Source organism: Anarrhichthys ocellatus, unplaced genomic scaffold (genome assembly GCF_004355925.1).
Source record: "Anarrhichthys ocellatus isolate YVR2014 unplaced genomic scaffold, GSC_Weel_1.0 scaffold24, whole genome shotgun sequence".
In the NCBI taxonomy this organism is placed as follows: domain Eukaryota; kingdom Metazoa; phylum Chordata; class Actinopteri; order Perciformes; family Anarhichadidae; genus Anarrhichthys; species Anarrhichthys ocellatus.
This window is the reverse complement of record NW_022280054.1, coordinates 8,392,804-8,405,259: the sequence shown is the minus strand read 5'-3', so window position 1 is coordinate 8,405,259 and position 12,456 is coordinate 8,392,804. Positions and strand designations below refer to the sequence as shown.

The 12,456-nt window shown below is 40.7% G+C and overlaps 1 protein-coding gene across 11 annotated transcripts in view; it reads left to right on the top strand.

Moving 5' to 3' along the window:
* Positions 1-12,456, top strand: part of kirrel3b (kirre like nephrin family adhesion molecule 3b) — a 157,217-nt gene that overhangs the window by 117,928 nt on the left and 26,833 nt on the right. For all 11 annotated transcript variants that reach the window (XM_031860791.1, XM_031860794.1, XM_031860790.1 and 8 more), the window contains 2 exons: positions 1,980-2,130; positions 10,417-10,522. In XM_031860791.1, coding sequence (XP_031716651.1) covers positions 1,980-2,130; positions 10,417-10,522 — 257 coding nt within the window. The remainder of the gene's footprint in view (positions 1-1,979; positions 2,131-10,416; positions 10,523-12,456) is intronic.

The following is a 12,456-nucleotide window of genomic DNA, read 5'->3' as shown; positions in this document are numbered from 1 at the left end:
TGTGTTTTTTTTGCCTTTTTTTCCCTGCTTTCTTTACCAAGCATCATACCTTGAAAAAAACAACTATTTCGGTGTCAGTCTTGTTACTTTTTCCATTCCTCTCACAGCGTGGTTAAAAGTATTCTTCACATAGGCTCCATGCAGTGATATGAAAATGTATCAATTTGCAATGTAGCATGGTGTTGAATTCTATACAGCAGCCAGCCAACCCCCTTCCTAAGATTAATGACTTCAGACAGGTCCAGAGCGACGAAGGAAACAATCCCGATTGTGTCAGAAAGGATATTACATTGACATATCCCAGGTCTGACAGCTAATGCGTTCTGCTTTGGAAGTGACTCACGCACCACTCTGAATTTTATCACATGGTTCCTCACTTTCAAATGGACTTCACAGGAACATGGATGGCATCTATAATATCGGTTTACTTACAAAATGCTTATTAATATGCAGGAAAAATATGTTGTTTATCTTCAGTCCAATATTACAGACTTTCTACTGCAACTTAAGAGCTAGCTTTAGGTACTCAAACTATAAAGTGGTTAGATAAAAAGATTTCTTTTGAAGTGTCTTGATGTCTGCTTTTACAAGTTCAATGACATTTTAATTATATTATTCATAATGCGGTATGCTTAACAGAGGGGCATGTAGTTAGATTACAGTTTCAGCCTTGTATTAAAGTAGAGAAATGACAAGATAATTACCATTTTTTGTACATTGGCAATGAACCTTATTTGACTCTAATGCTGGATAGGTATTGATTATGGTGCTTGAAATATATATATGCTGCTTAGCATTTTTTAACTTTGTGAGAAAACTTAAATATACAGTAATGTACCTTGCTGCGTTTCAGCCATGACATCTCAACTTAATTTATCTAGAAACTTTAATCTTTTGTGTGGAGGAGTGTTGGTTTGCAGACGAAAATGTTTTATATATATATTTGATGTGTGACATGAATATTTTTCCTGCAAGTAAAGGAAATATCCATGAAGCAATCCATACATTTGTGAGGCTAATCCAAAGGTAGCAGTGCAGTAAAGCAAGTCCCGCGAGCTCACCCTGGTCAACAAAGCACTTCTGTTCTATTTTAAGTAAATGTTTGATGCACTCCACTATAGCAAAGGGCCTTCTTCTTCAAATACACAAAGCAACAGTGAGCCTCCTTTAAAGAGATGGCAGGGAAATGCATCTTGACTTTGTGGTTGACCACACTGTGCCCCGTTGCCCACGCAATTTGTTCTAGTCAGTGACTTTGTTCTGCACCGCACTGGTTAACATAGATTCCCAGCGCCTTCCCCAGAGCGTTTTGGGGAGAGTGAGAGCTACTGAGAGCTACCAAGCGATTCCAGATGGCTTCCACAATGTAGGGCTCAGAGGATGAGCGCTGAAAAGAAGATTGATTTCCTTTGTGGAGTATGACAAGCCATGCACTAGAGCGCAGCTCTCCAGACACACAAAAAAGGCAAATAAATATATATCTCTCCTTTTTTTTCATATCAATCAGCTTTGCAGTAAAACTTCAGGCTAGATAGTTCTGAGTTTGCCTGTGGTCCCTCAAGGGACAACATGTGTGTATTCATGAATTTGCTGCTGTTTTGTTGTTGTTTTTCCCACTTTTATACCTTCTCTGTCAAAGCTTATCTGGTGAACTGTTTGTTACATAATTTGTCTCTGTTTGTATATCATTTAAACACTTTAGAATTTCAAATTGGATTCGAGTTATTGAGGATACAATCCAATATGGATTTGACTCTGAAGTTCGGTTTTGCTGTTTTTAGTGTTTACCGCCCAAAATCAAAATAGTTGGAGATTCTGTTTATTGATTATGAAAACAATCCAAGGTCTCAAGCACAGCAATCGATAAGACAAATCAACCAACCTCATGGTAAAGATTTAGAGGCCGATAACATTTCAACCACACAAACTGCCTGCGACGTTCAAGCCAACTTTACTCAACTTTGCTTTACTCTTTGCAGACCTTGCTCCGGGACGGCAGGAGAGAAAGTACAGTGAGCACGCTCTACCTATCGCCTTCCAACATCGAGACGGGTCAGCAGATCATATGTAAGGCCTCCAACAAGGCAGTCCCCAACGGCAAGGAGACCAGTGTCACAATTGACATCCAACGTAAGCATACCACTTCTCCCTCTCTGTCTCTTTGTTCATTGCTGTCAGTGTCTCTCCCGTCCCTTTTACTCTCCAACTTTTTGTTACGTGATTGTTTTTTGAAGTCCCTTGGTTAGCAATCAGTGCAGATGGGAGGGGGGGGGGGGAGTCTGCATATGGCATGCATTACTCAGTATTTGAGGGATTTCTCTCATGTAGAGGCGTGAAACTGTCTGTCAGGCATACGTGACTGACACTCTGTAAACATCTAGGATTCATTTTAGGCTCTGATGGATATGTATAATTGGTTTCCATTTTGCTTTCATGCCATGTAGGTGGGTGGATGGATTGATGATGCATCGCTTTTTTTTTTTTTGTTCACTATGATAAAATATCAAAGGTGCTGTCCATGTAAAATGAATAGTATTGTCTTTTTTGGTTCAACTACCTGCCTGCAGTTGCGCTCTGCACACTGTCTCCACCTCTTGTATTTCCTTGCTCTTGCCATCAATCTTTTTGACGAGAGCATGCACAATTCCCGTCTAACACAGGCAAAGTAAGCCCAGCGTGTAAAACACATTCAGCCTCAATTGTCAGGGAATCATTTTTTCGATCAAGAACCGTTCACAGTAAGAGAGGGGCTTTGAACAAAGGAATTTTGCATCACTCACGGCCCCTTCAACACCATTAAGTATGACTAATAAAGCAGAAAATGCTATTTGGAGAGGCAATATGACTGACGGCTCCATTCTCTTCATTATGTGCACCGCAAGAGGCAAGCATGGCAAGAGCGGCCACGGCACGATCAGGCCAACTCAGGCGCGGGAGTAAAAATGATTAACAGTTGCTGGTGTTTGCAACCCTTGCAGTTTGTGCTCGTCATATTGTTTTGACATGCAGTCAGAGAGGGAAGTCTTCCCACATGTAAACTGATTTGTCACCATGTATAATGATGTGTCTGTGATAAATGCTCGCCATCATAGCATCATCCTTGCTTCTGAATGTATGATTTAACCCTGAGAAATGAGTGCAGCAGATTTCTAATTAGCATTCCAAAAATATGCTCTTTACACAATTACAGCTCCCGACAACATTTTTCCACAGTGTGAGATCAAACTGAGCGACAGCAGAGACTAATTGTCGAGATTCAACTTGTCTCCCACAAGGCTTAGCCTCTCGTTTACCTCTCTCCCTCCTTCTCACTCCCCCAGCCCCCCATCAGACTTGTCAGGTAAAGTGTTCAGCACAGTTCAGCAGAGCCTCCAGAGTTTGTACCACTTTCAAATTAAGCTTCTCCTGAAATGAAACGTGCTGTAATTGAACTTTGATTCATTCATGTTGGGCATCAATTTGCTTAATTTCAACGCCGCCTTATTCGATTACAAGGTTCTTGGCTCAACAACAGCATCTAAAACACTGCATGTTAATTAAACAAAGACAAAGGAATATAAACTGTGATGCAGATGTACACCCCATCTACACTGTACTGTAGACACATGCAGTGAACACTAGATACATGTCTACTGCATCTTATGTGTTGTGTCTTGTAAAGGTTTACTCAAATCTATGTCTATCTTTTACTATGTTAAAATTGTGAGAATGGAGAATTGTGAGATTGGGAATCTGGAAACCACTCATGAATGCATCGCGCATTGCAAAGAAGAAGTGTAGTGAGAGGCAGTCTTTCTGTAACAATAAAAACAGGTGCAGGATGAATAAATGATGCAACACCGGCAGGCAGAACAGTAGCAGATTAAACTTGACCTCCTTCTCTTGAAGGACCAGACCACCATGTTCTGCATAGTTCTGGCGTGTGCATTTGCTCCTCCACAGAGGGCACTGTCTAATGGGGCGGAACGGGGGCTTGGCTTCTGGTGCACCAGCCTCAAATGTTTTCTCAAAAGAATCTTTTAGGTTTTTAAAATACCTTCAACTTTGTGTCATTTCCCCTCAGTCTCTCTGATTGGTCAGCTAAACAGTCATGTGAACTGTACTCTATAGTATAACAACAACAAAACTCCAAGCTTTGTAATGTTGTTCACGCCAGGGTTGGAAAATAGTGTCTATAAGAAAATAGGAAAAAAAACTGAGCATGGCCCAGACCCCCTTATGCTTGGGCTGAGCCCTTAATGCGTACAACGTCTGGCTCCGCCCCTGTGTGGGAGGATAGCCAAGTGGTAAATATTGATGGAAAGCTGCTGTTGTCATAGAAGGCAGCACACAAAAGCTGTGTCCTAACTCAGGGGTTGGATCCTTCAAAGGGTTCAGCCAACTGAAAATAAAATAATAAAACCATGACCATGTACTGTCATAGCTGATGAAAGAATATATTTCACCAGAAATTAGTAAGTATCTGTGCTAACATCACTACTTAAAAACATGATGGGTTCATCTATTGTCAGGCAAAAGAAAATGGCCAGACAAGAGAGCATGGATTACCTCTTTGGGGCAGGAGAAACAGAACAACACATGTTAATTTCTTCTGCCCACTATTATACTCTCTTATTGAGCCTTTCTCAGAGAAGGTGAAAGCCTTCACCCTTCAAGGCAAAGGTTCCTTCAGGCGCTCCATGTCCAACGTTAGCTTGTGAAATAAATGTAACATTTGACCATGTCTTCTTTACAATTATGCTGGGTGTTCCCTCTATTCTACAGCAAGAAGCAGTTCAAAGTCAGAATGTGACAACACTGTTTAATAATTGTTGGCAGCACAGATGTTAAATATGTTCAGAATGAATTGGTCCTTGTAATGCTGTATACGATCAAATATTATTCATAGATGTAGACCTAATGTAATAGGTAACATTTCAAGCTTTCATCTGAGAGTGATTATTTAGTTTGCCCATAGTTCAGAAGAGAAAGCCCTAGAGAGATGCAATGTTGCATAGTAGTCATGTTTTGTTCATGTGCACATTCTGTGTGTTCTGTGATTGTCCAAGGCTGGGCACAACAAAATGCTGCCTGCTTCTGTGCATCTAAATTCTTAATATGTACTTACACTAAGCATGAATAATTGCCATCAACATATAGAGAGCTATGAAACTTGCCATTTGCAAGAGCTAGAGTCTACATTTAGTTTCATGAAAATTCATTAATTTACATATATATATATATATATATATATATATAGTTTTTGTTTTTGGTTGTATTTTAAGAAAAGGGCAGTTTCCGTGTTTGAGAAAAAACAAGACAACTGAAAAAACAATTATACAATCTCATTATCTTGGACGGAGATTGCTGCTCTATGATTATGTTTTCCACACATAAAAATAGTCATAATTTCTTGCCATGTTTGTAGTAAATAACAAATTATATTTCACGTTAATTTGCATGTCCTGCACATACATGTGGTGCTGCAATATGCACCAGTCATGTAAGAAAGATGGAGAGATTAATGTCAGTCTCCAGTGAACGGCTACGATTAGTCTTAAATTGGACCCTGTTGAGGGCCGGACACACTGAGTTGCTGAGGCTAGAGTGCACACTGCAACCACTCTGGTCCTTCCAAAGTCTCATTGAGTTCCATGAAAGTCCCTTTGATCTTTGGGTAGAGCTTTTACCCCATTTTTGGTCAGGGGAACGAAGTCAAAAGTGGAAAGTGCGACCTAAGTACTCCTAGGTCCACTCGTCTAAATTAGATTTAACTTGCTGAGTTGTATGAGCCTTCAAGTGTCGTTTAATTTGACTTTTCCTAATCATAAGTAGGAAATTATGAGTCGACAGCAAACAGAACACGGTTAATACCTTGCAAATATGTCTCTGACATTGTGTGTTCTGGCTCTATCTTGAAGACTTAGATTAAATGTATGCTGATGCTCTGATCTGATATCTCTCTGGAAGACAGAAAATGAGTTACTGTCTCCAAATGGTTGTGTAGTCCCTGAAACCGTGGATACTGAGCATTTACACTTTCTGAATAAATGCTGGTATTTCCATAATGCATGTCTCTTTGTGTGTAGTAAGTCTCAATATTCAGAATTAATAGTGTCATTTATTTTCCTGCCTAGAGTGTTTCGAATTGACGGTATTAGTGAGATAATATTAATGGCATCAAAAGCAATTAAAATCTTCTCAGTCTGTCTGCCCTTCTCAGCATTTCGTATTCCGCTCACCTCTAAGCCTAGGTGCCCTTTTTTTTTCTCTGCTCCATCCTTACATCAATCCAAATGAGAGTAATCTAAACAAAACCCGGCACATAGCTCTATAGCTTAACTTAAACCAGCTTAAAATCGTATGCATTCCACACCGGTATTTTCTTTTATCATCACTTTAATGCTCATGATTTACATCCACCTCAGCATTTTCCTTCCTACAGAAGTTCATACATAGTTATCTGACCAAGGGTTGGACAAATTAGCATCTAAATACAGTATGTACAGGTGATGTTGCCAAAATGAGACGGATTTAAAGCCAATTGAGGTGCTTCAGACCCCTGGATAGACTGCTGAATTCAGTTGTCCATATACCAGTCCATTAGCAGACTGTAATTATTTGATAGCTGACGGGTGGCTACCCCCTGATGCTGTTTTCTCCAGCAGCATGACTTAACTTGCATTATGCCTTTTTGACTTTAATCACTAAACTCTGCTAGCCTCCGGCACAAAACCACTGCGGTGAAATGTGATTCTGATGCCACAGTTTCATCCTTCTCTTCCTCAAAAATTTTCTAGTCCAGCTGCATATCTGCAGAGCATTGCCCCACATAGAAAACACGCTTTCAAACACGTAGTGGGAAAATGAATGCGCTAGGGACGAGCAAAGCCAAGGTTCTCCATGTGTTTTCCATTGCAAACAAGCTGAGCCATGTGGGGGGAAATGAATGCCATTTGTTGAGACTAATTAATAAAGAACATGCAGATGTGCAACTGGGGAGGATTTGTTTTTGGTTTCAGCTACATGCTCTCCCTGCTTATTCAAGCAGATAATGGCAAATCCATGTGAAGGCAGATGACAGAATTGGAAAGTGAGAGGAAAAGAGTGAAGGATAATGGTGAAAGAAAAGGCTCAGAAATTTCTGTACGTGAGATAGCAGAACATCTGCCTTCATTAAACTGAGTAAATCCGTTGATGTTCCCATGGTTGAATATCTCATAATCAATATGCTGGACCTCAGGCTCTCAGTCAGTCTGTTCTCCCCTCAAGTATTCCACTCAGCCAGCCACATGACAGTGTGCCCATATTGCTAACGCTACATAAGCCACGAGTGGATGGCCCACAAACAACTTCCCCATCCTTCAGAGGCAGCCGACATTCCTGAAGTTGGGTCTTGCTGGAGAACAGCTGTCTACAGTGACCCAGAGAGATTGGAAACAGAGCTTTAAGAAAGGGGAAACAACAATTTATGTTGGCACTATCTCCAGGAAACAGAGAAGTTGGAAGATTGTTCCAAAAACACCATCTGGTCTCCACTTTGAACTAACCGATCAAAAGCTGTCGGCCAACTATAATACCACCCCCCCCATTCATCCTGTTGTTTTCACTGGAGCTCTGATCAGCCTACTATCCCCGTTTCCCTCTACTCATCTATCCCTCCCCCTCTCTATCCCTCACTACCACATCTCTTGACGAATTGAGGAAACAATCTTGCATATTGATGTAAGGTTGCATCAAATGCGCTCACTCAGCAGCTCATCTATTTATGCATCAGAGTGGCAAATGGACTTCTCTATGAAGTTGATGCATGTCATATCTAATAGGTTAAAGGTTGAAGAAGAGACAGCCCCTGATTCCCACCCAAGGCCTTTGGCAGACCTTTGACAGCATGGCTTTGCTCGTGGTTTTTCAAGAAGTTACAACTATCCAAGAAATTGCTGGTCTGACATAGAAATAGATGTACAGTCATCATGACATTAGCCCTTGCTGAGCGGGACTGAGGTCTTTTTATAAGTCTCAGTCTCAGTCATTTGAAAGGAACATTATTTAAAAGCCGGATTGACAGTAATGAGCATTTGTGTCCTTAGAAGTATCTTGGCGGGAAGACCAGAGAAAAGGGTTGGCAGGATTGAAAAGTACAGTATAGGAACACTTTTAGTGAGAAAGGCTTGAAAATTAGCCTCTACAATTAGCTTCTACATACACACTGTGTCTATGTGCTTCTTTCTGTACTCTCCAGCTTACTTGCTGGATTTTATTACCAGCGCTACCACATCACATCTGTCATTTTACACCGGAGGTTCCCTCTGCAAACGTTTTTGTCCACGCAATTAACCAGTCGCGATGCTGAAAACACCTACTGTGCTCAAGGCATGGCTAGGTTTTCTGTTTTATTATGACACCCACATGCCCTTTCATATGAACACAAACACCCCCTAAAATACATGCAAATGCACGGACACAGAGATGGCTGCTGAGTACCTGGAGAGACTTGCTGGTTCACTGTGGCCTGCAGTCTTCCAGGATTCACCATGTTGTTGTTTTCTTTACTGGCCTGGGGAGAGATGGCACAGGTGGAGCTCATGGATTTGAAAGCGGTGGGGTGGTTGGGATTGGGGGGGGTATGTCTCCTGATGGGGAATTCGGTGTGTGTGAGTAGGAGGAATATGGCACCTGGACCACCCCCTTCTCTGGGGCTTTGTGGCAGCTGAGCCAACGCAGAGCATCTGCACAGCCACAGGGTAAAAAGCAGTTTTCCTACACTTCATGCCCCCTCACACACACACACACACAGAATTACTCTCCATAACTATACACAGTTTTTTTTTTGGGCTTCATTACATGTTTGTGTGCTTCTTTAATTCTGTGTGGATCTCCCTGCCCATCGTTGCTATTCATCCAAATCCAAACACAGTCCCCAGTTGGTACATTAGTATTATTGAACGCAGAGCAGATAGACTCAGTGCACCTTTGAAACAGATGGCTGCACCAGCATCAAACCCAGAACCAGCTATTTCCCTATGTGATTAATCTACTGCCCATGATGCCTTACCAGTATGCCACTGGTACCACAAATGGCACACAGCTATGACGCTGTGGCGGAAACACCCAATTCACATGGATAACATTATACAAACTATTTTATTAAATAACATGAGACACACATATTGGTTAATTGCATGGAAAGTTAAAATGAGAAAGAAAGATGTGCTACCATGAAGCACCATGTGTTTGACAATGTTTGTTGACAGCTATTTTACAAAGAGGATTGTTTCTTATAGGCAATACTCCATCCACCTGAACTATTCACATTATAAAAACACTTAAACAACCACTGGTCAGCTTGATCAATTTTCCCTCCCTGCATTTGAAGCTCCCAACAAAATACATACCTGCCTCCTTTTAGAACAGACTACTTGAAATTAATTTTCAATCTATGGGGTAAATAACTGTTTGTTTCACATGGGATGGGATTAATATGGAAATGAACACTTATCTTCAAAAACAAGCCCACCTTTGTCAATTAGGATAAATTAAGTTGTTTATTATATTTGCATAAGCTGTATGCTTGTTATTCTAAGAACTGTTTTACTGTGTAATGTACTGTATCAACAAGGTTGTTCGTTGTTTTAATTGCAGTGGTTTGCACCATGGACTATTCACTGTTTTCAAATTGCCATTTACCAAAACTCATTATCAAGTCAAGTTTGCCTTTGATTTTCTCCTTATAACGCCGCTAATGAATATACGAGAATAGAAATAGCATGCTCCCTCCCACACCTGTGAAATACATTAGTGTTATTCAGCAGCTGGGCCTAGACCTCCTTGGTGGGTGGAAAGACGATAACAATAGGGCATCAAATTATTCAGGAGTAATTGCCTATTATTTGGGAGAAAATGCTGCCACAAACTGTGATAAGATGTCACAACTGTTCTAAATGCTGGCACAGTGTGTTGTAAACTCATCCAAATAAAAATAGTTTGTCCTTGTGGTTTTACGTGAAACATATTTACCGACAGTACTGTATGTGTGGTACAGCTACATAAAAGGCTTTCAAATCACTTTTGGGTCACAGGAAAAAAAAAACATTTTGAAAATGTAGTTCCCCGAATAAAACTGAGAATGCGTTTTGCATGTCGGTGTGTTAGGCTGTTTTCTTTTGAGGTTGCATGTTTTCTAAACTATTTATAAGGTGTCTATTACGCATGTCTTCTCTGCAAAATGTCTGCTGCATTGTTTTTGTTTTCTCTCTCTCTCTCTCTCTCTCTCTCTCTCTCTCTCTCTCTCTCTCTCTCAGTGAGCTTTAATAATAAGCCACAGAAAATGTCAAAAACATGGTGTTTGTCTCTGTCATACAGTTCACTACAGGATGTTTGAGGAGGCTGCCAGATCTGTAATTGGTTGTCTTTGCGTCTCCATGTTTTTATTTGTAGATCTCCCACTTGTCAATCTCTCAGTGGAGCCTCAGCCTGTTCTGGAGGGCAACATTGTGAAATTCCACTGCTCTGCAAAGGCCAACCCTCCTGTCACACTCTACAGGTGAGATCATAAAAATAAGTGTTTTGAAAGCACAAAACTTGGATGATCCTGTAATGTAAAAAAGGAAGAAAAGGTGGTACAATTAACTTTAAATGAGGTGTTCTCAGATCAGTGTTGCTGGTGGATAATGCATTTTCACATTAGGGTTAGGGGGTCATTAATCATTGCCAAGGATCCTCTCACGATGCCATGACACCATTATATCTGCCCACAGTTTGGGATGAAGAGCAGAAAAACAATAAAACGCTTTCATGCTGATACAATATAATGAAAACACAGTATACCTCAGAAAAACCATTTGGGAAACCATGTACACGGCTTTGTTGCACAGCTGCTTGCTTTGTGATCATATCATCTCCCTTGAACATTAAATGTCCATCAGCGTGTTGCAGGAAAGCTGAAAAAACATAATGTGTATGACATCTGATGAAGCTGTCAAGAGTACAGCTTTTCTGAGATTGGGTTGTGCTCCACAGTATACAGTCAAAAGACAGGTTTTCCCCCAGGGGTCTGCTCTTGTTTTTTATGTGTGTGTTACATATGGCTGGTGGTTGGATATGGCTGAAATGAAATACTTTAGGTTTAAATTGAAGCCCATGCTTTATTTTATCCTTTTTTTTAAATCACTCAAATGTCCAAAAAATAGGATTTCACAAGTGAAATTATTCTCCATCGTGAGGGAGGATGAAAACACACATCTTCACTTTCATAAGATGCAGAGCTCACTCTCAGAAAAAAATCAAATATGCCAAAATATTCTTCAGTCTGATAAAAAAACAAAAAACAGTGTGGTTACAATAATCATTGACTTTTCTAAAGTTGACAATCTGTAGTCTAAAGACAACAGATTACAGGAATCATATGTTAAGGAAAATCGCCAAAGAGATTTCCATCTATTGTCTTCAACCGCTTATCCTGTCCAGGGTCGTGGGGAACTGGAACCAATCCCAGCTGCAATTGGGCGAAGGCAGGGTACACCCACAGCTTGCCAGACTATTGCAGAGGATTTATATGACCAGACATACATAGAGACAGCCAACTATTCATGCTCACATCCACGGGCAATTTTACAGTCATCAATTAACCTAAGCTGCATGTCTTTGGAGTGTGGGAGGAAGCCAGAGAACCCAGAGAGAACCCACACTGCCAGGGGGAGAACATGCAAACTCCACACAGAAGGCCCGTCTTGCCCGGGAATCGCACCCCGGGCCCCTCTTGCTGTGAGGCGACGGTGCCAGCCACCACACCCCTGTGCGATAAATTCCTCAATGTAGCTTTGCTGCTTTTAATCTCCGTGTCAATCCGGATGGTCTTTCAACCTGATGTTGTAACATCCTTGGACAGAAGGGGTTAAACAATCAAATTGTAAAGTTTGTGGGCCAAAGAAAATATCTCTGCCAGCTGTAATTGGATGTTCCTTCTCCCATGACATGCGATGAGCAGTGTTCTTAAAGTTCAACTATTTTTATCTTGGGGCACAGCCATCACACTCTGAAAAATTAAACGCTTGGGAACGCATGCGCGCCGCATGGTGCCGCTCCTGCCTTTTGAGCACGCCTGCCGTGTTCAATGGCCCCGTCCAGTCTTTATTTCATTTTCATTAATTTTGCTTACAGTTTTGAGAACATGTTTTCAGTTTGGCTATTTTGTAAAGGTTGTTGACAAAAACAAACCCATTTCATTTCAAATTGCAACAGCAGAAAATCTAGAAAATGTCAAGGGATTCCATTATTCTCTGAAGCTATTGTACAAATAGAACACCTTTCATAGTTGAACATCAACAGATGGCTGCCAATTTCATCCTCCAGCTAACCCTACAGATCTTTTACTGTATTTACTGTAAAGGTATCACCAGATGTTGATATTTGAAAAACTCTACAAAACCCCATATATATATATATATATATATATATATATATATATATATATATATA